At 48.1% G+C, this 26,086-nt stretch overlaps 1 protein-coding gene across 4 annotated transcripts in view; it reads left to right on the top strand.

Moving 5' to 3' along the window:
* Nucleotides 1–25,779, top strand: part of LOC125702587 (discoidin domain-containing receptor 2-like) — a 50,725-nt gene extending 24,946 nt beyond the window's left edge. For 3 of the 4 annotated variants that reach the window (XM_048966057.1, XM_048966058.1, XM_048966056.1), the window contains exons 3-17: nt 771–873; nt 2,722–2,950; nt 5,477–5,624; nt 5,829–5,934; nt 8,507–8,693; nt 11,315–11,561; nt 12,544–12,636; nt 13,138–13,295; nt 13,550–13,745; nt 14,927–15,171; nt 17,662–17,783; nt 18,145–18,342; nt 20,891–21,125; nt 22,462–22,611; nt 23,814–25,779. In XM_048966057.1, the coding sequence (XP_048822014.1) occupies nt 771–873; nt 2,722–2,950; nt 5,477–5,624; nt 5,829–5,934; nt 8,507–8,693; nt 11,315–11,561; nt 12,544–12,636; nt 13,138–13,295; nt 13,550–13,745; nt 14,927–15,171; nt 17,662–17,783; nt 18,145–18,342; nt 20,891–21,125; nt 22,462–22,611; nt 23,814–23,954 (2,558 nt within the window). In that variant the 3' untranslated portion in view covers nt 23,955–25,779. Of the gene's footprint in view, nt 1–770; nt 874–2,721; nt 2,951–5,476; nt 5,625–5,828; nt 5,935–8,506; nt 8,694–11,314; nt 11,562–12,543; nt 12,637–13,137; nt 13,296–13,549; nt 13,746–14,926; nt 15,172–17,661; nt 17,784–18,144; nt 18,343–20,890; nt 21,126–22,461; nt 22,612–23,441; nt 23,480–23,813 lie in introns of all 4 variants that reach the window. The other variant, XM_048966059.1, reaches the window with a different exon arrangement.
* Nucleotides 25,780–26,086: the final 307 nt, after the last annotated feature.

The raw sequence follows: 26,086 nt of genomic DNA on the forward strand, positions 1-26,086 counted from the left end.
TCCCTCCTGAATTGCTGGAGTTTATTCTGCTGCTCATCTCCGTCTTTTAGCTCAGGGCACACTGAGGACAACTCATCTGACTGCTACAGACAGAAGAAAAGAAGGCATCGAAAACCTCAGCCTCTCTTCTCAATAATAATATTCCCCACTGCATCCCATAAACGATAGAGATTCTTCTTGGCCCTCCTTTTGCTGTTCATATGTTTGTAAAAACGTTTTTTATTATCTTTCACAGTGGTTGCCAGATTTAATTCTAGCCTACCAGCCTCACTTCCAACCCTGGCATGCTATCCTTCATTTCTGGCGAGCCTGGTTTTATCCCTTTCCCCATTCAAACCTAGTCTGAAGCTGTCTCAGTAAGCCCTGCCAACTCCTGGGCTGGAATGCTTTTCCCCTTTGAGACTGGTGGAGCCCATCTGTTGCCAGGGGGCTCAGTGTTGAATTAACTGCCCTGTGATCAAAAAAACAGTTGCTATACATTTCACTGTAGAATGGGTCCATGCAATCAGTAATGCTAGAATGATTTTGGGTTTCTTGTTCTTTGTAAAGCTTTTGTCTTGCAGGACTCTGCTGAATGATACTGAGTGCATTTCATTACTTATAATTTCAGTTTACTGCAATTACAAAGAATTTCATCCTTTTTATTCGTGTTCTTGATTTTATCATTACCATGTTTATTCCCTAGGCATGGCAGCCTTTTAATTAAACTTGTCTGTTGGTCTCTAAAGAGTTGGTACTGATTTTTTGCTTGCTTTGGTTCCTATTTTCAGCTACATGCCGTTACCCTTTGGGAATGCATGAAGGCACGATACGGGATGAAGACATCACTGCTTCCAGCCAGTGGTACGACTCCACAGGGCCCCAGTATGCACGGTAGGTTAACAGAAGGCAAAATGCAAAATGCTGATTTTCTTTTGAAGTTACCCAGTATGTGATTGAGGAAAATATATTTGTTTAGCTTCACTGTTTAAAAACAAACAAACAAACAAACTCATTCTTGCAATGCGTGAAGCTGTGACTCAATATTAAGAATTTTCCCCATGAAGTGGTGAGATGTCAGACACGAACCCGGGGACGTGGCCGTGTCTCAGTGTTTGGAGCAGTTCAGGATTTGGCTGTTCAAGGCAGCACAGCTGGATTGAGCCCCCTGGTGAGCAGGAGATTGGACTGGGCTTCCACAGATCGCTTCCAACATCGATCTGCCAATGGATTTGGATTTTAAAAGTCAGCCTGGGACAGCACCCCAGGGGCTCTTGTGGAGTGTTTGCAACTAAATTGTAGGAAATCACTGATGAGGATGAATTTTCAACAGCATCCTTTTGAACAAATGGGCTGTGTGTGCTTGGACCCGAAAACCTGGACAATGTAGAGTTGAGGAATTGTAAAAAAAAAAAAAAAAAAAAAAGCAGCTTGAGGATTTGCTTCCAAGGTCAAGCAATATTAATATGTTTCTCTTGAGCTTGGCTTTTCATTTCTGTTGTTTCATTTACCTCAAAGCTGATATTTTCAAAGTATTTACAAATCTGACTTTCCTCAGACTTGTTTGTTAGGATGATGTCAAACATTCCTATAGTTTCCGTGCAACTCAGATTTGAATTTCAAGTTAGCTACAATGCTTTATTTATATTTATACTGTTCTGGCTTACTCCCAGTTCTGAAAATACATGGGGCATCACTTACCACGTGCTACCAAAATCTGCTTGCCAGGGCGGCCGGATGTCCACAGGGTGAAGACATAAAGATGTGCCCAGCTGACTCTGTTAGAGCTGTCTTTCTCTTGCTACTGCCTTGACCTATAGTGTCTCCTGGGTGCTTCTTTCCTTGGCTCATAGGGGTTGACTGCACTCATTAATTCCATCAATTAGAGCTGAGATTGCTGTCAGAATGACAAGGACACTTCAGGGGCTTCGTGTTTGCTAGGAAATCTCTGTTGCTGAAGACTGCAGAGTCTCCTTGTGTCCACATTAGAAACTTTCACCACCTGCTGGCTTGCACAGCCAAACTCAGACAAGTCTAGGTAAGGCACTGGTGCCTTTGTGGCTCCACCTGCTGATGAGTCCTTTCCAACGTGGGGTATTCAGTGGTTATATGGTTCTATTGCTGGAGTGCTCTTCTTGGCATGCAGTCTCCAAGGATTACAAACCTGAATTTTTGCATCTGGTACTGCAGTGTTCACCTTCTAAGCACAGAGTTCCACATCATGTAGCTAGCAGTGTTGTGCACAAGCAAGTCTGATGAATGAGGGAAATGTGACAGATACTTTGAGATGATCCAGAACAATCTGTAGATGGGCAGAGCTTTCTTTCTTAAATGTATATTAAGATAACTCCTCTGTGCTTGATACAGCTGTAGGGAGGAGGTTGAACAGCATTCCCTGTGTGAAAGGTAGGAGAAATATGCACTTCCTAGGCACGATGCTAAAAAGCAGGCAATGCACCATTTCCTACTGATTAGCTCAGTTGTATCTGAGCAGCATTATATTGCTGCTTCTGGGACAGAAATGACTTTTAATGGTTACAGAGAGGTATCTAAAACAAAGAGGGGCTGTCCTGAGCAGGAAAAGCCTGGCTGCGGGACTCTGGGAAGTGTCAAAAGTCAGTCCAAAAGGGAGAGGTTTTTACTACCATTCTTTTGCTCAATTCTCAGTTTTCAGGTGTCTCCTAAGCTACTGGGGAGGATTGGTCCTCAGAAGTGAAGTCTTTTAATTTGTGTTTTCCCCAGGTTACAAAGGGAAGAGGGCGATGGAGCCTGGTGCCCAGCTGGGTTGCTGCAACCAGAAGATGTACAGTTCCTCCAAATCGACCTGCATAAGCTGTTTTTCATCACCTTGATTGGGACTCAGGGACGACATGCCCGTGCCACAGGCAAAGAATTTGCCCGTGCCTATCGAATCGACTACAGCCGCAATGGGGAGCGCTGGATCTCCTGGAAGGATCGTCAGGGCAGGAAGGTGAGTACAGACAGGGAGCTGCTGGAGAGGGTCCAGAGGAGCCACAAAGATGAGCAGGGGGCTGCAGCACCTCCCCTACAGGTGACAGGCTGAGGGAGCTGGGCTTGTTCAGCCTGGAGAAGAGAAGGCTGCAGGGTGACCTCAGTGCAGCCTTTCAGTGCCTAAAGGGAGCCTACAGACAGGAGGGGAGTCAACTCTTTGAAAGGGGAGATAACAGCAGGACAAGGGGAAATGGTTTGAAGTTTGAAGGAGGGAAGATTGAGGTTGGATGTCAGGGGGAAGTTCTGTGCTATGAGAGCGGTGAGGTGCTGGAACAGCTGCCCAGAGAGGCTGTGATGCCCCGTCCATCCCTGGAGGTGTTCAAGGCCAGGTTGGATGGGGCCCTGGGCAGCCTGGGCTGCTCTGAAATGTGGAGGTTGGTGGCCCTGCGTGTGGCAGGGGGTTGGAGCTTCGTGATCCTTGAGGTCCCTTCCAACCCTGGCCATTCTGTGAGTAGTAGATACTGAGTCATGGAGCATGCAAAGTACAAGAGGGTTAAGGTGCTGTCCCCTTGTCTCTGACACCAGTTAAGGATGGTGCTCTCCTTTAGCACTGCTGTTGCAAGATTGTGAAGTTCTGGACCCACAATAGTATCTAGCATCAGCCACGTGCCATGGTATGCCTGCAGCACTGCTTCAATCCTGTTAGCAGTGGCCAAGGCTGGAGGCAGGTGCTGAGTTCATCCACACACAGCTGAGTTTGCTCAACAGTAGTGGCAGCTTGTGGAGGTGTTAGACAAGATCTATCTTATTTTTACCATTCTATATGGCAAAAGAATGTCTTTTTCTGTTATGGAGCTGAGGTACCTTTCTTCTGAGAGACTGGGAGGTGGCTGAAACTTTCTTCTTTTAGCGGGATTCTTCAAGACTGGCTGCAATGCCATGGCAGGATAAGAAATACCTCTTAAGAGGAAAATTAAGTGCAGTCTAAGTGAAATTCTGCCATATGTTGTCTCCTGTTGGGTCTCATCTTCTGTCAGCGAGGTGTGGTGGATCCAGCTTACCTGGCTGCTCAATCTCCTATCTGAGGTTGTCCGAGAGCTGAAAAGGTTAATCACTGTCTCCTGGTTCCTGAATTCAGGACTTAGCTATGTCCCTGGTTCACTGAAAAAGTCATGGGTGTTTGTCTTAGGAAGAGGAACGTTAAGAGGCTGCCAATTAAAAGCCTGTTGAGGAGCCTGAGGAAGATGCCGAAACAATCTTTTTTGACTGTTCTTCTTTACCAAAGATGGAACTGTTCAGCTGGAAGGGACCTACAAAGATGGTCAAAGCTGCACCTCTCTGGGGCTAACCAAAAGTTGAAGCATGTTATTGAGGTCGTTATCCAAATGGCTCTTGAACACGTTTGCCCTTGTTGAATTTCATGTCACCAGTAATTACGCAGTGATCTACCTAGATCCTGCTGCAAGGTCTCTCCCTCCAGTCACCTTCTGGATTTTAGGGCAGTTGCTGGCACAGTGCAGATCCACAGACATGTACAACCAGGTGCAGGAAACTTTCACAGCTGACCCAGCACTCTTGAGCAGAAGATGCGACCACTCTCCATTTTAGCAGCCTTTCTCTGCTATTCCTTTCATCATCTTCAGAGAGATACAGTTTTGTGAGTGGCTTCCTTCTGCAGCATGGCATGACATTTTAGTTCTCATTGCACTCCTAAGCCACAATCAGTCTGTGCTGATGTGAAGATGAAACCAACTTTCTGCTCCTTTATTGACCTCCCCAACTTTTAAATTGTCATCACACCACCAGTTGCAGCCCATGTGGTCTTTTGAACAGCCTCTGCTTCCATCCTTCCAAGAGTGACTCTTGATGCCAGAGGTGTTCTGATTTTTTGTCTCCATAGGTGCAGGTCCTTTCAGAAATCTCTTACATGCTTTGTGTCCATCACTGGGAGATTGGCAGTTCGGCTATTTCCACACGCTGACTGTCACATAAGCAGTAGGCTGTTCCCAGAACTGCAGTGAAGGTGAAAGTCCATGACACATCAGTCTGTGTTTCAGTGGTGTCTGGCAGGGCTGCTTGCACTTCCATCCACCAGGCACTGCAGCACCTCTGAAATTTTGTTGTCTTGTGCAGCATTTCACAGAAAAAGGGTATCAGGGCACTCCACAAGGTAATTCATGGTGAGGGCATGTGCTCAGTTACTCGCTGTTTGAATGCACACAGAGGATTGCTTGAAGACAAAGGTTATGTACAAGTAACCAAGGATCTCTGCAGCATGTGGCCAGCATATATGTTCATCTTTTACCCGCCTTTCTCCTCTCCATCATAGTCCTGTCTGGTAGGGGTCTGCAGCGGGCAGGCAGCAAAGTGGCAGAGCCCTTCACCCTGTCAGCCGTGCAGCAGGCAGGAGGGAGGGGAGCAGCAGGTGCCAACCGCACTGCGTGGGAAAACTGCCCAGTCTTGCACTGATGGGATGCAGCGACAGCACTGTAGGCATGGAGTGCACAACAAGGAGAAGTTACTGATAAGGACTTGTCTTTTCCAGGTAATACAGGGCAACATTGATACGTACGACGTGGTCTTGAAAGATCTGCGGCCTCCCATCATTGCTCGCTTTGTGCGGGTCATTCCTGTGACGGAGCTGCCCATGACTGTGTGCATGAGGGTGGAGCTCTATGGCTGTGTCTGGTACGGTAAGTAGCTGTTGCTTGTCACTGCGCAGTAGTCCTCACATCACACTGACTGGGACTCGCCTGTGTCCCTGTGTATGCAGAGGGAATTCCAGACCAACAGGACTGCTTCTGTTGGTCTGCATCACAAATAAAAGGGTCGTGTGGGCAGAGATGATGGAAGGCGGCTGCTGCTGTGTTTCTGAGGTGTGTGGCCTTCTTTTTTAGATGGTTTGGCATCCTATAGCATCCCCGAAGGAGGGACAATAGCAGCTCCTGGCTTTCCTATCGTTTATCTGAATGACTCGACCTATGATGGCTACCAGGAGCGCAGGTGGGAGAAGTCATCCTGTTTTCTCTCAGTCCTTCTGCAAATCATCTCTTTTTTCTTACTTACCTCGTCACTAATGTCTTGTATCCTGAATGCTTCTTTGGTGAGACCTCCCTAGCTGCAAGCTCTTAATGCTCCAAAGCATGTGCTATTTCAGTGGTTTCGTTCCAGGCCCTTTGACATGCTGTTAGTTCCTGTTTTAGAGGATGTGGGCTCATGACATAACGGGTTCATTCTTAGATGGCAAAGGCTGTCAGGAAACGAGTTGTTTATTTTTTTATTACTGGAAGTTGTCAGTGCTTCTCTTCAAAGAACAGAATGTCGTTACACAGCTCACGTTCTCTTTGTTCGTGCCTTCCATCTCTGCATGATGTGATGAGATGGTCCTGATGTATTTAGTTGCCTTAAAGCCCTCCTCGCTCTTGGTGTCTAATTTTGACCATCTCCATTGTACTTATTTCTTTGTTGGGTCAGGTACAGCTTTGAGCTGTTTTTGATACTGCATATCGTAAGGTGCTGCTACTCTGTTGCCCCAGTTTGGAGCTGGAGCCCTGGCTGGACCTTTAGCCCGCATGTCACTGGGACAGATAAAGATCCTTCCCCCCTTCAGTTGCCTCTGTTGCTTATGCAGGCTGCATTTCAAACTGTTGCAGGAGGTTTCTAGGGTAAAATGGGCATGAAGTACACAGCAGCTGAACGCTAGGCCTGCACTCAATACCTGTGAGTTCCTATACAGATCTGAGGTACTCTGTTTGAAGAAGCCCTGATGGACTCGAAACACTTTGGAAAACTGCATCACTCCCTGTGGGAAGCTTCAAGTCAGCAGAGGCACCACTGCCAACGTGGGATGAGGGGAGGTTGGCTGATTGCTCACTATAGAGGTTTCTTGGGGATGATGCTTTGGAATAAAAACAAAACAAAAACACCTTAAAATAACTGGATTTTGAGAACTTACAAAGCCCATTAACTTTTCACAAAATTGAGATTCATTAGGTTGGGTGGCACATTCCTTATGTTGAGGCAGTTCTGGTTTATGTAACAGTCTCTGAAATACTTAATAACAGTGAACTTGTAGACATTGTGTGACCGCTTTGTTGGCACACTTGAGCACCTTTAAAAGGCATTAAACTTTTTGGTACTTGAGTATAGATGTCCTCTTGGGGCAGCATATCCCTGTTTGTGCAGGAGCGGGTCTGATAAGTGACCCAGCAGTGACTTTTCAGTGATTTGCTGTCATAATTTAAGGTGCTTTCATTCCACATCCAACTGCAGTTGTCATCAACTTCTTTGAGGTTTTTTTACCTGAAGTTCTTTATGCTTTGTGGTGATTTTTGTGAAGTTGTTATGTCCTGCTGAAGGTTGAAATATGGGAAGAGGAAGTACCTTCTGAGTGCCTGAGAGATACAGAGAGGTACCAGGTACCTGTGTCTTAGGTTAACGTCTGGTACTTTCAAACTGCATTGGTGCAGTGGGGGTTGGATATAGAAGAAAAAAAGAGGATTTTATGGTCAGAAAGAAGCAGGTGCTACACTTAGAAGTCCAGTGCTAGCTTAGCATGCTGAGTTTGCTGGGGATTGTCTGCATTTAGAGTTTCCTGACACAAAGCTCACTGTGATAAGCTAGCTAAACAGAGCTAGCTAAACCTAAGCCTGTGTGCTGTGCTGGCCTGGAAGGGACTTTCTCTTGTCCAACTGCTAACCTGCTTTGGAGTCCACAAGGCATATGTACCTCTGCAAAGCCTGCTGATTTGAGGGCTCACCTGAAATGGGCTTTGGGACCTCCAGCATGTGCAGCAGCCCAGGTGACAAAGACTTCCTAGAGGAGCTGAACAAAACAAGTCCAGGGAGCAAGCTTGGGCACTAATGCTGCTGAACTGTTGGCTCTTTCCTTGCTATAGGCTGAGGGACGTTCCAGGGATGACACCAGAAGGCAGATGGGTCAGGATTGTACCACACCTGGCATCTTTTACTCAGCTTTCCAGCACTGATCTGGTGGGCTCTGCACTCTCAGATAGGAAGTGGAACAAAACAGGGTTCTGGGAGAAGAGTCTGATCAGCTTTGCCAATGGAACTGATAATGCTCTCCTCTTGCACACGCAGCAGTGCCAAAAATACCCCCAGTTACAACTGGCTGAGCTGCCCAGGGTCTCACTGCTTTTTTCTTTTTATCCTGCTTTTCTGTGCCTTCCTGCAAACCTTTCCCCACTGATTTCCCCAGGTAGCATGGAGCAGTGCCTCCACACAGCTCTGTGATGAAGTGCTGCCCTGCAGTTTGCTGTCAGGGAATCTTTAGTATCACTTTCTGTAGTCTCCATTTCTGTTGTTGAGAAGCTCTGCTCAAAGCTTGGCTTTGCTGTCAGTGCAAAAACTCCTGCCTCCGAGGCAGGGAAGACCTTAAAATCCCAGCTTGAATGGAATAAATGGGTTGTTGCCCAACTGTAGGAAGTGAGGTTTTTGTCCACGATGCATGAAGAATAAACAGAGGCTTGTTTTCCCAGTGCCAGCCAAAGGACCTGAGTGCTTTCACTTCTGAGCTGTGGGCGCTGAGCTGTGTCACTGTGCTTCTTCCTGGCCAGGCACTTGTATGGCGGTCTGGGCCAGCTGACGGACGGCGTGCTGGGCCTGGATGACTTCACACAGAGCCACCAGTACCGCGTGTGGCCGGGCTACGACTACGTGGGCTGGAAGAACGAGAGCTTCAGCGCGGGCTTCGTAGAAATGGAGTTTCAGTTTGACCGACCGCGGAACTTCACCTCCATGAAGGTATGGGCTGTTGTCCTCCTCCAGCTGCCTTGGGGTGGGCTGTGGGTCTGCCTGCTCACAGGCTCCTCGTTTGGGGGCTGGAACTTAATGATCCTTGAGGTCCCTTCAGCTCAAGCTGTTCTGTGATTTGGGTTCCATCTCCGAAGCTGGAGGATGGAACGTGTGCAGCAGAGGGACGATGTGAGTAGGCATCATCCCAGTGTGGGATGCTGAAGCAGGGCAGCGTGTACCTCTCTGATCTTGGACACTGTCAGTATTTGGCTTAAACAGCCGGGGAAATAACACCTGGAGCAGTGTTTAGGCAGCCCCTGTGGGCAATTAAGATGGATTTAGGATGCAGGCTGCTCAGTGTTTAAGGCCTGTGTGACCCTTAAAGGAAAGGAACGTGTTTTTGTTTCCATTTTTGATGATAAACTTCTCTGGACGCCTCAGTCTGTGCTCTGGGAAATCACTTACGCAGAGGAGGAGGATGACCTGAACTTTTAAATTCTGTAGTAAATAGAATCTTCTAAAAAGGGTCAGTGGCTTTTCTTGTACGGATTTCAAATGAAGGAGAACCCACCACATCCTTCAGTAAATTGTTTTGGTGGTTACATACCCTGGGTTTTTTTTGCCTATTTTTAACTTGCGACCATTGGCTCCCAGCCTGCTTTTGCTGGCCAAAAGTAGGAATCTTCCCTTCTCAGAAACTTTCCTGCTCCTATACTGCGGTTGAATCACGTTCTTAATCACTGCTTCAGTAAACTAGGTTGGCTGAACTTCGCAGTGCCTTCCCTGTGAGATCTAGGATCACTTTTGTAACTGTCTTCCAGTCCTTTCTTTGTCTGCCAATATTCCTTTGGAGGTACAGAGACTGGATGCAGGGTTTCCATCAAACTGCATAAAAGAATGGTAGCAATTCCCTGGCTTTGGATAACTCCTCTTTGTTTATCAATCTTGTGATCATATTGGTCCTCTTAGCCAAAGGATGGGGAGCCAGTGTTCATTAGGAGTTTGGTATCGTGCTGAAAGTCGGTTCAAAGTTACTGGCTTCCAGTGCAGAAAGAATTACTGAAGTTTTGTTCCTGAGTTCACAGTCCAGAGGAACACATTCCTCCTAGGAAAACACCTACAGAATGATTTGTGCCTTCACTTTATTTTTTTTAAGACTTACTGGACCAATTTTGATCACGTGAATATTATTCATGAGCTCATATTATGCTAATCAGAACAAGTGTTCTAATGCCTCCTGAAAGCCTGTCATGTAAACACAGCCATCAACCAAATAAACACATAGAAATAGCTACTTCATTTAGTGTTTCATTATAGAACTGTATTAATCAGCATAGGTTGTTCCTTGTTCCTTATTAAATACAAGCTGTTTCAGCTTTGCCTTTTGCACAGACCTGGTGGTCTGTAAATACTGTTCTGTGTTACATCTTGATACCTTTTTGCTCGATTCCACTCTTCTGAACTTCCCAGTATCCAAGGAAGTACTGAAAATAAATGTTAGCAAATATTGCAGCTGCACTGCAAACTACTTAGGCTTGCATGTTATAAAATTGGACTTCAGTAGGTGGTGTTTGGAATAGAAAGTGTCTCTGTATCGGTCCAAGATGTGAACATATCCAACTGCTGTCCAAATACGGCACAAACTGTGTATTGCAGATGTCAGGCTTTGCTGCCTTGTTATGGATGACTGTATCTCCATACTGAATAATGTTGTCTAAGCTTCATCTGTTCTTAATTACGCTCAACTACCCTTCTTTTGTCTTCTTCCTTCTCACCAGGCCTGCTGTCCTCATTACTGCTTCACTGCTATTCACTGCAAGGTCTCAGAGGTCGTGCAATTAATAGGGTTCAGAGCTGCATGTAGTTTGGAAAGGGCTGCTGTCACAGTTGCTGATGCTCTGGAGTTGTTAGGAAATGATTTCTAGAGTTGCTAAGGGAGGGCTGGACCACTGTGGCTATGAAAACAGAGGTGTATGGTGAGAGGCACTGAACTATTTAAGGTTCACCTTATTGTTCACCTTATTCCTGTGCTTCCCAGTCACTGGGTACAGTGCCAAAATGCCTTGGTCCTGATCTTCAGGAGGTCTTTGCTTTAGTGAGATGTTAAATTGGCAGTGATGCCAATTTAAAGTCAGCATCACTGCCTGAACCAATGGTGCCATTGCAGCAGGCAGGGCTGAGCTACCAAGAGCACAATGCATGTGGGCTTACGTGGCAGTGTGAGGAAAACAGCCACAGCAGAACTGCTGCTGTACGGTGGGAGAATTTCTTCCTGAGGTCACACACATTGCTTGGTTGCTTTGTGGAAGGCATCACTTAAATGTGGAAGCTGGAGGGTTTCTAAAAGAGGTTAGGGCCCAGGTACAGTTTGCTTTTCCCTTGCAGGGTCTGTGACCAAGAAGAGTTGGTGTACGAAGCTTTAAATTGTGCAAGGCTTCTTGGATTTATTTTTTTTATATGGGCCTTTTGAACACTGATAAAATTGGCTGTTATTGTATCATTTATTTTGGGTTAAGAGTATTCATACAGAGAGATGTTAGAAACAGAAAACCTTCATGAACAGAAATCCACGAGGCTTAAATTTTTTATTTCAACAATATTCCTCTTTCCTGCTGTGTTCTCCTTGCCAGGTGCACTGCAACAACATGTTTTCCAAGGGGGTGAAGATCTTCCAGAAGGTGGAGTGTCTGTTCAAACCACGTCTGATTGCAGACTGGGAGCCTGAACCCGTTGGTGTGGCAACGGTGTTGGATGACAAAAATCCCAGCGCCAGGTTTGTGACCGTCCCCCTCAATCAGCACGTGGGCAAAGCCGTGCTGTGCCGCTTCTACTTCGCTGACACCTGGATGATGATCAGTGAGATCTCCTTTCAGTCAGGTGAGTGTTCCTGCAGTCAAGTACATCTTGGGAAGGGTGGAGAGCAGAAGGGATGCTGTGCAGGTGCAGCATGTGAGCATAAGGCACTGCGGGGCTGCGCAGTGGGGAGGAGGTAGCAGAGAGTTGGGAGGGCAGTGCATGTATAGGAAAGTCAGGTCTACAGAGGATGCTTTTCAAGCTGTCAATGATGCAGGTATGCAAATGCACAACCAGGGCAAAAATTAAAGTGTGGGGCATTTCTTTTTAAGGTAGTTGCATGCTGTTCATGGGGTCAATTTTTACCTGCACTAAGCATAATTGAACTACATCTATAGCTAGCACGGAAGTTAACAGATTGCAGGTTTATATATTAAAAACAAGCAAAAACAACACAGCAGCCTGAAACTTTTGTTGTAACTGTGCAGCAGAAGTCAGTACCATGAGGTGGTTTGAAAGGGTCTGGCAGGGAGTGGGCAGAGCCTTGAAGAAAGCAGCCGTCACTGATGTACAAAGGTTGTGGCTCCAGCTTTCTGCCCTGATGTTTTCTTGTGAGGGGACAATCGTAGGGAAGCACTGCTCCAATTGCTGCTTGTTCCTTATCTTGCTGATAGCAGCCCCTGCTGGCTGCCTTCCCTGTTGCACATGGGACTTGGCAGGCTCTTGGTGCAGCCTGGTACAATGATTCTGCTAATCATGCTAAATAATCATGCTAAAAGGAGAAGAAGAAAGATGGGTGCCAAAAGGCCTTTGCTTTAGTACCAGCTTTCTGCCCAGGCTCAGGGAAGGATGCAGTGCAGTGGCAGTTTGCTGTGGTTAGGAAGTAAGGGCTGTGCAGGCTCTGCACGCTCCTGCTGGGCAGGCTGGGAAGTTCAGCTCAGGATCTGCTGTGTGGGTCTCAGCCCAGGCTCACTCTGGAAGGCAGAGGTCATGCTTGGGATTACGCTGACTGCTGGCAGGAGCAAAGAGATTTTGTTGGACTGACGTTTTCATTCCTCTCCCACAGACATGGAGAGTGTAAATCCTATTTTGGTTACGGCAGCCACAAGCACTACAGATGCCCTGGAAACAGCATACAACGTTACTGAGGGGACCTGGGGTAAGGGCTTCTGTCACTCCGTTGTGTCAAGGGCTCGAGGGTTGGGGGTGACATCCTAGCTGTTGTGGTCTCTCCCTCTCTGTAGGTCTGGGTATGGCCTGATTGTTGCCCTCGTACACAGGGCTGCAGCTTACAGTCCTCCAAGCTGTGCCTCCTGCCCTCAGCTGCCCTATGCTGCCTCACAGAGCAAGTAGGCTGAGTGCACGTGTGCCACTGGTGAAACTCTGAAAGTACATGGACCCATCGAAGGAGTTTGTTCTGATGCTAAGAGCACTGCTTGGTTGCAGAAGTTCTCTGCACAGTTCTTAGCTGTGAGCCTTCATACTGTGGCTAACCAGGGCACAATGGGAACACAGCTGATGTTAATACTCGAGAAGCTGTGATCTAAGGTTTTTTCTATACCCATCTGTAGGAAGGGGCACCATCTCATGGAAGTTAGCCAGCATGTGTAACAGCCTGTGCTTTACTGATGGCAGGTTGTTAATTCCTCTCTGTTTGCAGAAACCACATCTTCTGTAACGAGCACCTGGATAGGAGAGAAAGCAGATGACTCCAATACCTCCATCCTTGTGGGCTGCCTTGTGGCCATTATTCTTCTACTCCTGTTGATTATAATCATTATTCTTTGGAAGCAATACGTTCAAAAAAGGCTGGAAAAGGTAATATATACAGTGGGGCTATTTTGCAGGCACGTGTTCAGATCTAAGAATTAACCCTTAAAGAGCTCTGAATTCTGTGGAAAGCACAGGGTTTCCTCTGCTCCCTCTAGCAGCTAAAACCTTGGTCCCTCAGCAGGGCAGTGTGGGGCCCTGTCCAAGATGTCACTGGAGACATCTGTAGTGGCAGTTGCAGTCAGTACACGACTCAAACTGAGCACCACCTCAGCAGCTTTTTCTTTCTCTCTTTTCTGAAGGCCCCACGCCGAATCCTGGAGGAGGATGCCACAGTTCGCCTCTCCTTCTACAGCTACACCATTGCCAACAACCAGACCCAGATCCACCAGTCAAATCCCACCTATGAACGTGCTTTTCCACTGGATTTGGAATATCACCAGCCGACTACGCTGCTCCACAAGCTTCCAGAGCTATCCCAAAGTGCAGAGGATTCAGGTAAGGGAATCGTCAGACTCCAGAAGTTAAGCAGTTGTTCTTTTATTATTTCCCTCACGTTTTTAAAATGTCTGAGTAGTCGTCTTTAATACAGTGCAGCACTGGAAAGGCAGCATTTTGAAGCTCAGAAGCATTTTAGTATGTAACATTGGCAGATGGAGCACCAGCCCCCACTGAAGGGTGGTGGCCTTTTATTGTTCTCTCTAAAGATTGTTTATGTTAGCCAGGTCATCTTTTGAGGAGCTGATTTTGGCAGTCACAGCAGCAAGTCATCGTGTCTCATCAGCCCCTTGGCAATGGAGTCACTGCAGCGCTCCCACGCTGTCCAGACTGCCTGGGGGAGGAGGAGGAGAAGGCCTTCAGCACGTCTTCCTGCAGCATGGGCTCTTGGAGACTCCATTAGAAAAAGCAGAGGCAAATGCAGCAGAGGGTTGTCAGTGGTGTGCTGGCTTCCAGCCCCTGGGGAGCTTTTGGATGTGCACAGAAGGGAGCATTTCCCAGAGGCTTTTGTACTCAGTGTCTGTGCTGCTGTTCAGGGGATGGAAGGGCAGTGCTGCATTCCTCAAGCAACAACTTGCTGAGGTCCAGCATTATGCTACGTGAGGAGATTGATTTGGACTGAGTCAGGATGAAGCAGGACACGTGTTCTGTGTAATAACTGACTGTACGGGGAGTTGTTTATAAAGAGTTATTGCGTGGTATTTATGTGAATGAGCTGGAAGAGATAAGGTGGTGTGATATCAGACTGCAGAGAAAATGGAGGCCCCAGTCTCCAGAGAGGAATATAGAGCAAGTCTCATGTTGCAGGCAACGTTCCCTGTCAAGTAAAAAGATCAAACTTAGGATGAATCAGAAACAGGTAACCACTTTGGGCTTGTGCTTCCATGTCTGGGCAAGAATTTTTGCTCTCCCAGCTGGGTAGAGCAGGGAGCTGATGAACACCAGTTCACATGTAACTCACGACTGTTTGTTGTGGAACTTGCAGAAGTGCAGTTTGTTCTGGTTTAAGCCCTAGTTGAAACGAAGCAGCCTTCCATCTAGGTTGGCACATTGCTGTGAGGTTAACATGCACGCAGCTAAGCTGGATTCCCAGAGGTTTGCAGGATTCAGGAGTGGAAGCCAGCCATGCTGGTTTTAAGGGAGCCAGAGTCTGACTCAACCTGTCTTTGCTTTCTCCCCAGTGTGCAGTGGGGACTACGCTGAGCCTGACCTGACCAAGTCCACCCCTCACCAAGGCTTTCAGAACAATGTTCCTCACTATGCTGAAACAGACATCGTTCATCTGCAAGGCGTGACAGGAAACAACATGTATGCAGTCCCAGCCCTCACAGTGGATTCCCTTACCAAGAAGGACATCTCTGTTGGTGAATTCCCACGGCAGCAGCTACGACTCAAGGAGAAGCTGGGAGAAGGACAGTTTGGAGAGGTACAGCCATTCTCTTCCGTGCTTTCTCTAGAAGAAAGGAGATGTCTGGCACAACGAATCCTCTCAGTTGCACTCTGGCATGACTTTGTCCTTGGGGACTGGGATACCTGCAAGATGGTGTATTACTTACTACATGCTTTTGCTGTTGGTTTGGGCTGAAAAGGACCTTAAAGATCATCTAATTCCAAACCCCTGTCATGGAAAGGGACAGTTTCCTTTAGACCGGGGTGCTGTTATTGTGGAGAGCCCTATTCTGTCCCTGCAAGGCTGCAGCCCAGTGCCACACAGGAATCTTTCATAGCAGGCAAACTTTGCCTGCTGTCTGTGTCCCTGTTTATGACCTGCAGGAAAGGCCTGGCAGTGTGAGTTCAGGCTGCTTCATGCCCTTCCACAGAGATCTCAAACGTGTGCTGTCCCTCACCTGTAGGCATGTGACTGTATGTCACTGACTCCAGCTGAGCCAGATTCACTCTGGGTGAAAACAGTTTTCACATGAGCAGGTGTTGGTTCTGATGGGGCTCTGCATGCTGGCCCTGGCCGAGGCAGACATTGCCCAGGCTTTGTGGTGCCCTCACATATTTTCTGGCGTCGCTTCTTGCTCAAGTCCCAGTTTGCCTTGGAAGCCCCAGGCAGCATGATGCACACATCTGGCATCTGCCAAGCACTGTCTTTGTTCCTTGGGCTCCTTTTGAGCTCTCTATGTTTCTGGCTTTTTCTTCTCTCCCTGCTTTGGTTCCATACTAAGCCACGTGTTCCCCTCACTCTGTCCTGCTCTTCACCTGTGTCTCTATCCTCCCCAGCTTTTCCTCACTCAGAAATTCTGTTTGCTACATTTTGGCAAAGCACAGCCCTTTTCCCTTGTCCCCCTCACTTCTGTCTGGATCTCTCTATTGGAAAGGTGCTGGCATCCTCAATCTCCTTCACCTGGCAGTCAGCCACTGCTGTGGCATGGATCCTGCCCTGTCCTGGCTTGCGTTCCAAAAATGTGAGGATTTTCCTCACTATTTTGCTTCAGGTTTCTCCTTCCTACTGATTCCTTTCCTTTAAATAACTGTTAAAGCTTTCTCCTTTCTGTTGTTGATCAGCAGCAGCCAGGTTCTCCATCCCCTTTTCCTTGGAGTTTGATTCATGGCCTGTTTCTTTCCTGACATCACAGGCTCTTCCCCTCAGTTCTGCAGATGTGCTGCATCACAGTTCTTCTTTCTCTCCATCTCACCAACCTAATCTTACCAAACTGCTCACCATTGTAAGCTCTGCTCTGCTGCTCTGCCTTAGTGTGCAGTTTTGCTTCTGGCAGCATGGCTCATCCATGCATTTTTCACTCCACCCAGAGCTTCTGCAATTCCCAAGCCATTTATTTCTGTTGTTACCCATCAGCTTTCTGGAAACAGTGACACTCTTACCTGCACTTTCAATACAGGCCCTTGGTACCACGGCTCTTTTTCTTACTGCTGGCTTTTACGTCTGGTCTCTGCTTCGTGTTGCTAGACTTCCAGAATTAGATGAGAATGAATCTCACAACTGTTCTTTGACCATGAGATTTCACTCTCCATGTAACTGCAGCAGCTTCTTTGCACTTCTGTTTCTGATTTGTAGGCCTGTCCATTTTCTGTGCTGTTTCCATTTGCTATTCACTTGCTTCTTGCATAAGTTCTTGCTGCATTCTTCATATAAAACTAATCTCCCATTATGTTTCATTACTGCTGCAAGCAAATCCAGTCTGCTCCCTTCCTTTTGCCTATCCTGCACACTCACAAACAGCAATGTTTGTCCACTTCTCCTCTTGAATGTGCATTCTGAGAAATCCTCAAGCAGGTGTTTTGTTGCACCCTTTCCTCCATCTTTTTTTATACAATCCTGGCAGTATTTTCATGTGGCTCTTCATTTATTTATCTGAACAGACCCTGAATTCAGTGCTTTCCTCAGAGCGTTCACCTCTGGTTGCACTAATAGGTGATGTGTTCAAACCATGACACACGTGCATTTCTCCCTTTTTTTTCTGGAATTGAAGGACTCTGGAGAGCTGTCTGTGATTTCTGGATGCTCCTCAGTTCAGAGGTCAGGCTGCAGGACAGTTCTGTACGTGCTGTGCATAAGCTGTACATACCCAGTGTGCTACAGCCTGCAGTGTTTGTGTGCAGGTGCAGCACAAAGCAGACAACCCCAGGCATAGGGGCTTCCTGAGCATCTCTAGTGCTTGCTAGGCAGGTTGACCCCCACTTAGTTATGCACTGCACCAGTGGTCTGCGTCTGTGGAGTAAACTGGGAGCCCATTAGTCTGCAGTCCATGTCTGCTTATGGGCTTTGTGGTGTAGTCCAGAATCTCGGGCCAACCCATGGGCTGTTTGTCATCAGAACCACATCACTTCTATCAGATCATTCACTTGGTCGTTCTGCCAGTGGTGAGCAAACGATGACCTCAGTGTAAGATTGTTTTCCTCTTGTCTTCTGCTTGCACTCTCATAGTTGGCCCTGCTTTCTGCCCTGCAGGTGCATCTTTGTGAGGCTGATGGGCTGCTGGAGTTCCTGGGGGTCCCTTCCACAGAATTCACTCACCAGCCAGTTCTTGTAGCAGTGAAGATGCTGAGATCAGATGTCAACAAAACAGCCAGGTAAGCACATCCACAGTGCCAACCACCTGAGAAGGAAAGCAAATACTCCCCAAGCAACAGCTTCACGTGGGTTAACCCTGATGACCTCTGTGAGAGAGGCCTTGGTGTGTGCTTTGTGTCTGTGTAAGGATGCAGTCAAAGAGCTGAGGGTGGGAAGAAACAACATCAAACTGAAATACTGTATTAATTCCCTTTTCTGGGGAAGGGGTGGATGCTGCACGCGAGGCCAGAACCAGCTTTCAAACTCACTGTGTGCAGATGTGTAAATATCTCTGGTCAGGGATTTCCTTACCTGCTGCTTGTGTTTTCCTTAGGCAGAGGAATAGCTTAGGATTCAAATCTCTGTTTTCTGTTTCACAAGAAATGATTTCCTGAAAGAGATCAAGATAATGTCTCGGCTGAAGAACCCAAATATCATCCGGCTTCTGGGGGTGTGTGTGCACGACGACCCGCTGTGCATGATTACAGAATACATGGAAAACGGGGACCTCAATCAGTTCCTGTCGCAGAGGGAAATCTACAGCAAATTTGCAATTTCAAACAACATTCCCTGTGTCAGGTAAGAGGAGCTGCCTGTACTTCGGCTCAGTCTGCAACACAGAGCTACCAGCTCCTTCTGTACCTTCCAGCCTGGCCCCAGCACGAACTGTGGGCACTGATTTCACTTTGCAGAGGATGCTGTTCTTGAGGCCTGCAGAGATCTCTGTTCCCATGAAGTGTCCCTGAGTGTGGGCTCTTCTGGTTTTGCATTAGTGAGGTTGCATCAAGCATTCATTCAGCAGCAGGCCACTTGCATTGCAGATAGAGTTTTGGGATAAAGTCAGGAATTGCTCTCGGGCTTTCAGGATGTTTTGTACATTCTCTGGATGCCTGAACAATATTACCTACAGAGAGCTGAGTGTGGAGCTTCATTAAGGAAAGATTTCATCTGGCAAAGAAGAAAAACAGTGCTCTGGCAGAGAAGATGGTTTTGTCTGTGGGGACTCTTACCTCCCTCCTCTGTGGAAGGATTGGCATGAAGACACCTCTGCTACTGGAAAGTCCTTCCCTCAGGGACAAGAGGTGCACTGTGCTTGGAAAAGGAGCCCTCTGACCAGAGCTCCCTGCATTGCTCTGCCTTGGGCATTTTCACCCGCAGAGGAATGGGTTTATTTACAGTTGAAGGGCAAGGCAGAGCAAGCTCTGTGGGCAGCCTGAAGGGGAGGTGGTTGTGTCTTACAGGATCTAGAAGACAACAGCTTGGTTGCTGCCACAGCTGGCAGTGGTCAGTGCTCCTGCTGTGGGATGTTAAGCAGACATTGTGAGGAGTTGTCACAATCAGAACTGCTGTAGGATGGCTTTGCAGACACATTCCAGCTCTCTTCAGTCTCCTGTCCATTCCTCACTTTTGAAACAGCTTTTGCCTTTACAGCTGAGGCTTTTTTTTTCAGGCTGTAGTCTCAAACAGTCTTTCTTCTTCTGCTCACCTCTCACCTGACTTTAGCACCAGCATTCAGTGTTCTTCCCTGCTTTCCATTACTTGGCCCTACCCATCAGGTTTTCTTCCTTTTCCAGCTGATCCTTCACCCACTCCTTTTGTCCCTTTCAGCCCGACAGTTTCATGCTGAGGGACGCCTGTGTGACCAGCTCAGATGTCTGTCTCCATAGGAGCTGGTTACTGATAGTGAAATGAATCCCACTGCCAAAGAGTGCGTCTTGTGTCTCTGCCAGTTCCTGTGGGTGTCTGATTGACACAGCAAGTTCCAGCTGTCCCTGCAGCTTCTTTTGTGTTTGAGATGCACCTTCCTGCTGTCTGGCTGTTTAACAAATCATGAAGATGAGTGAGAAGTTTCCCATCCCTCTCTGTATGCAGCACTGCATGCACCATGCACTGCAGAGCTTGCTGCATAGGGGGGCAGGGAGCCAGTAGATAGCTGCTGATAAGACCTGCCAGAAAGCAGGTGGGCTGGGGCATTGGGTGCCTTGAACTGAAAGAGAAGCAGCCCCAAGCATGAGGCACCCAATGAGGGGAGGGGAGAAGGCTGGGAGTCTCTGCCTGCTCCGAAGCAGGAAGCCAGCAGCCACGTGAGTGAGGTATGCAGGGTGGCTGAGTTCCTTCTCTGGGAGCACAGTGGGTCCACCCAGGTCAGAAGCATTGAGCTGGCAGTGGGACGGGGTCAGCTGTCACCTGGCTGAGCTGTGGTGACCACTGCAGTGGCAGGGAAGGGGTGGCGGCCCCTCAGGGCAGAAGGGCTGCCTCCCAGCTCTGCAGTGATGGCTCAGCTATTGGCAGGTAGGTCAGATGTATTGTTATGAGTGGTGCTGTTATCATTCAGATAACGTGACAACAGGGGACCTTTAAGGTTCCTTCCAACTCAGGTGATTCTGTGGTAATGCTTTCCTCACTGCCACCAGAGCACAACGAGAGGTAAGGCTTTTTTCCTGAGCTTCAGCAGAAAAATAACGATTGTGAACAGTTTTTAGATTTGTTTTGACAAATGCTTGTTTACTTGAAGTGCTTGAGCACAGTGAGAAGCAGCTGAGCATCACAACTGCTGGGGTGTGAAGAATTCTGAGAGTCAGATGGTCCAGATTCTGTGCATCACATGACTTTGTTCATGCTGCCTTCATTTTGGTGGTGGGCAAATTGAAATTATAACAAAATGCTTTGGTTGACATGTTGGTAATATTAAATGTAAGCTGTCTTCAATGTTTCACGTGCTTCTGTTAATATGTGATAGCAGTGGTTTGAAATAGTGAGCTGAGCACTTCTTAAGACTTGAAATTCTGAGTCTGTGCAGCTTAATTTTCGCTGGCACTCTGAGAATTATTGCTTTGCTGCATAAGCCCTTTGAAACTCTTGATATTAATGCTTGGTATTAAATGTGTAAGGGATGTCAAATTCTTACAGCCATGAATTTCAGGGACAGCTCAGGAGCCTGTCCTAGCCTGGCAGGTTGGGCTGTCAGTGCCCTGGAATTGGGACAGTTCAGTTTCACTGGTATTGCAAAAAAACAACAGGTCCCCATAGTATATCCAGTGCAAAGCCAAGCAGTAGGGAATGTCAGGCAAGGACCGAGTGCAAGGAACTGCATTGATTGCCTGTGTTCTGTCATCTTCTATTGCAGCTACTCTAACCTGCTCTACATGGCCACCCAGATTGCCTCTGGAATGAAGTATTTAGCATCTCTGAACTTCGTGCACAGAGATCTGGCAACTCGCAACTGCCTGGTGGGCAACAACTACACCATCAAGATCGCAGACTTTGGCATGAGCAGGAATCTGTACAGCGGGGATTATTACCGCATCCAGGGCAGGGCGGTGCTGCCCATCCGCTGGATGGCCTGGGAAAGCATCCTCCTGGTAGGCACTGCCTGAAAGCATCCCATCTGGTTCTCTGTGTGCCCTCAGTTAGCGAGTGGACTTAGGACAGTCTTTACAGGTGGCTGCAGATGGCCTGGTGAGATGTCTGTGAGGTTACGTTGGGCTGGGAAGGAGGGCTGTCCTTGCAAATGCAGCACTTAGGCTCCAGATAATCTGTGCTGCTCTGTGCCTGGCATTCAGGATTCCTGCTGCAATCACAAGCAAGTTGCTGTTCTGTGCTGCTTCCCCAGCTCTGAAGCCCGGAGGGGCAGGAATGAAACCTGATGAGCCTCTGCTGCTTGAGGCTGGGCATTGATTTTGTGTTGATTTTGTCCTGCTGGCTGCCTTCAGGAGCCTGTGTAACAGCCTGAGCACGTCCATTCTAGGGGAAGTTCCTCAATAATCAGCCCAATCTCTTTCTCAAGCTAGTTCACACTAGCTTAACCCTAATCATGCAGTTACACTTTCTTACAGCACCCCCTCTGAGTACACAGGAGAATTGTAGTCATGGCTGCCATAAAGGCTGATGGCCCCAAGCTTTTTTAAGTTTAGCTTCTCCTTCTGGCTGCAGCTTCATCTAAACTGTAAGACACTTCCCTCCTTCCTTGTGTGAGTACCTTCCAAACGTTTGCAGGCTGCTGGGGTTGCTGGCTAAGCCTGGGCAATCTTGGCTGCTTGCTGACAAAGCTGCCCTCCAGCCCCAATTGTTGTCTGTGATTTTTGTGAGTAGTCTTTGGCTTCTTTTTGCTTCTTCAGAAACATATTGTTCCAAACAAATCCAGTTTGGGCACTTTTTGTTTTTAAAGACAGAAAGCAGGGGCAGGGAGCAGACTGTCACCAACTTACACGTGTGCAAAGATCAGAATTATCCTGGCCTAAGAGTCAGCTCTGCCTTCACCCCTAGGGCTTTGCTTCCTGTTCAGAGGCCTTTCTGTGCTGCAGTGCTGTGTTTTGGGTGGCAATGGGTGGCAGCTGTCACCTCCCTGCCCCAGCACACAGCGTTTTGCTACAGCTGGAGGCAAATGCAGATGTCACCAGGAGAAATGGCAGACCCTTTCTCTGAGACTCGCTCCCTGTTTCAAGAGGTTTGCCCCAGTGAGAGACTCACCTCCCTAAAGCTGTCCTGTGAGTCCACAGAGATGTGCTGTTGTTGCCCTGCAAAGCAGCAGTGTTGTGCTTCAGCCCCTTTGTGCATTGCTTAGAGCACGTTGGCTGCCCTGCTGTCTGTGGAGAGTGCTTTCCCAGGTGTGGATCCCTGTGATGAGAGAGAGCAGATGGAAATGGTTTTTTGCCAGATGAGTGCTGTGTGCAAACAGGACTGACTTTCTGTTCACAGGGCAAATTCACCACAGCCAGTGATGTCTGGGCGTTCGGGGTCACCCTGTGGGAGATGTTCATACTGTGCAAGGAGCAGCCTTACAGCCTCCTCTCAGATGAGCAAGTCATTGAGAACACAGGGGAGTTCTTCAGGAGCCAGGGCAGGCAGGTAAGAAAGCAAATGCGACCTTTCCTTTCTTCTCTTGTCCCTGTCACAGCCAAGTGGATCCCAGGGCCTTCCTGCTGCTCTCACATCATCTGCAGAAGTTCTTGCTTCTATCGCTCTTCTTATCAAGCGTGTCCAGCCTCTCCTGCCCTTTGTGCAGCCCATGGGACTGCCTTTCCCCTCCTGGTGTCCCACTGGAAGAACCTCCTGGCCTGTCCAGCTTCTTCCATGTCATAAATCACCTGTGTTCCAGGCTGCCTTTGATGCCCTGACCTCCTTAGCTTTTCTGAGCTCTCCTGCACAACTTTTTTGCTCTCAGACTTTGTCAGATCTTTCTTCCATTTGTGTTTTCTCTGAAAGACAAACAGACACTTACAGAGGTGGGGAGGGAGGAACTGTTATTGTGCAGGGGTTAGAATACACCTCCATATCTCCATCCATGCTGAGCTCTAACTGCTGAAGGGCTTCTCTATGTCATTATCGTCTGGTTCCAGGCAGGACTGTTCAGCCCACTGCTGCTGCCTTTGTGTCCTTCAATAGATAGATCAGTGAGGGTGGTAAATAGAGCATATGAGCACCGCCAGGGGTGGCTGTGCTCCAACAGAGTTGATGTACAGTTGCTTGTTCTCCCAAAACTCACATTGAGTACCGAAAGTTGAGGGATTAAAGGGAAGTAAAATAATGCAAGGTTTTATTTGTTGTCTCCCAGATTATTAATGGCTTAGGTGAAGAGTCTAAAAGGTCACTGTATTGAAATGGAGGAAAGATTGTAAGTCTGCCAACCTGTACTTTAGATAAGCTCTAAAAGGTGTTTTTTCTTCTCTGCTAACAAGCTGTCACGATGCTTAGAAAGCCTCATGGGTTGTCTACGGTGAGTGGAAGTATTTGGATTTCATTGTGGTGCATTGGTTTTGGTTTGTGTTTGCGCCCATCCGATCCTCCTGGAGCATTTGTGCTTCCCTGGGCAGCGGGCAGCTCTGTGAGCAGCTCATGGCACGAGCTGGCAGTGCTCTGCAGGGCTGTGCCAGCTGCTGTCACAGTTCCATCCACACTTCACTGCTGTACTCACCTTGGATGGATCTCCAGTATTGCATGACTGCTGTCTTGTCTGGGCTGAAGCTGTCCTGTGGTCTTAACTTGGTCAAGGTTCCATCCTGTTAAGGACCCAGCACTCAACTTGCTCTGCGTTTTGTTCTTCGTTTCAGATCTATCTGTCCCAAACTCCTCTATGTCCTAACCCCGTGTTTGACCTGATGCTGAAATGCTGGAGCAGGGACATAAAAGATCGTCCCACTTTCGACATGATTCACCACTTCCTGCTAGAACAAATGGAATCAAACATTTGACTCCAGCAAAAGAGACAGACTGATGGGAACAGAGTGACTGCGTGTCCCTGGGGGGCAGCCAGGGCACCCAGCTCTGCTCCCTTGACTGTTGCGTACTGAAATGGAGACGTCCATGGCAGCTGCTGGTTCTATTGGCCATGGGCTGACACGTGCAGGACCAGAGGATCTCGTGTGGTTGAAAAATCATCTCCTCTTCTGAATCATTTCCTGGGAATACTGTGAGAGGGGTTTTAGTCGACGCCCGTACACCTTTGGGAAAAATGAATGCATCCCACTTTGCTGGGCTGTGGCTCTCCTGGTTGGAATGGAAGCTGCCGGGAGGCCAGGACAGATTCTAGAAGTAAAGACTTCAGTCTTCTCAAACTGTTCCATTCAGTCAAATGGAAGTCTTGTGCACATTAGCAAGTGTTTCTGTAGGCTCTTGCTGCAGACAATACATGTAGTGAGAAACTATGGCTGACAGAGCTAGGAAACGTTTAGGGACCTGAGGGCTGACAGAGCTGGATTAGCAACCCTTCGGGAGCGGCGCTATCAGGGTCTGCAGAGGATGCTGATAGAGGAGCCCAAGAGCACGTTCTTTTTTCCTGTGGTTGTTAAGCACTGCTTTGGTTACATATGTGCGTTTTTTTCCCCACACTGGATTTTTTTTTTTCTAGAAAAAAAAAAAAAATTAAAAAAATGAATGTTAAAGGTCATAGGAAGGTCACTGTGATCTTCTGACCTGCAAATTAAGGCTAGGGTAGGGAGTTTGTATTGAAAAGTAGCTGATACTGTACTACTGTCACTATGTAGATTCATTAGCCTAATGAACTTGTAGCCACAATGGACTGATGTGCAATTAATCCTGTATAAGTACCCATTAATATGAGATCTCTAAGTCGACGCTGTTACACGTGCAGAGGGAACTTAGATTTGGTGAAAGCCAATGGCTGAGAGCAGAACCCTCGATGTCACAGCTCACGGGGGAGGAAAGGGGGCAGAGCAGCTCCGGCCCTGCTCCACGTGTGCACACACCTGCTGAGAGGTTTCTGGCCCTTCCTCACAGCCCTGTTTGTTGGTGCTGACAGCAGGCTGGAGCCCTGCGGCCCATGGGATGGAGCTGGCTGTCATCTGTGGGGCACAGACCCCCAGCTGTGCTCAGGATGAGCTCCCTTTGCTTTGGCTGCTCCCTGCGCAGCGCGTGGCAGCTTCTCATCAAACTGGGGTTGGTTTTCAGCTGTTTCTCCAGTGCTTGGTTCTCTGGGGGATTTCGTAGGGCTCTGAAGGGTTGCAGGATTTCACTTGTTTCTACACTAAATCTGTTGTGGGTTTGTCAGGTTTGGGGACACTCTGCCGTTCCCTCTGTAGTTGTTTAGCCGGATCTTAAGGACCAAAGGGAACGTTTCATAAACTGGGACAAGGTGTGAGTCCAGCACTTCTGAAAGCAGCATCCAGTCCAGTGCATTTCCAATAAAGATTGAGGATAACTCCCACCTTGGCCAGATGCAACGTGTGCTGCACTGCCAGCCCTGCAAGGGCACTGCTGCAGAGGGAATGCCAGAGTGCTTCTAAGAGAATGGCTGTGGCTGTTGGACTGACAGGGAAACCTGCACCCGGCGTGGCTGCGTGCACAGTGCTGTGCTGGCAGGGCACCCCGTGCTTCTCCTGGAGTGTTTCCATCCCACCCCAGAAAATGTACAACCGTAGCTGTGTGTGCTGTGTGTTTGTGAGTTCTGAGGTTCTGGAATGCTGTAACACCACCTGTCCCTATGTAACATCAGTTCCTCCGCTGACGCACTGACATACGGAGTTTCTCTCGTATCAATAAATCCTAACGATAACCTTGACAAAAGAGAAGTTCTACTTTTATTTTTTAACTTAGGGCAGTCGCTGTGGGTGTGAGCGATCAGGAGCTGTGTCTGCGCCCTGGGTTGGAAGGAGCAGAGCAGTGCTGTGCAGCTGCTGCGTCCCGAGGTCGCAGATGGGATGGGGCTCCATGGGGACCTGGAGCATCCTGCATCCAGCATCCTGCTCGGTGCTGCGCTTCAGTGCGGGGTGTCCTCATTAAACCAGGAGGACCCAAAGACCCGCAGTGCCTGCAGCATCACAGAGGTTTCCCAGGTAACTGCTGGGAATGCCCTCGTCCCACCCCG

The sequence above is a fragment of the Lagopus muta genome, chromosome 19 (genome assembly GCF_023343835.1).
Source record: "Lagopus muta isolate bLagMut1 chromosome 19, bLagMut1 primary, whole genome shotgun sequence".
NCBI lineage: Eukaryota > Metazoa > Chordata > Aves > Galliformes > Phasianidae > Lagopus > Lagopus muta.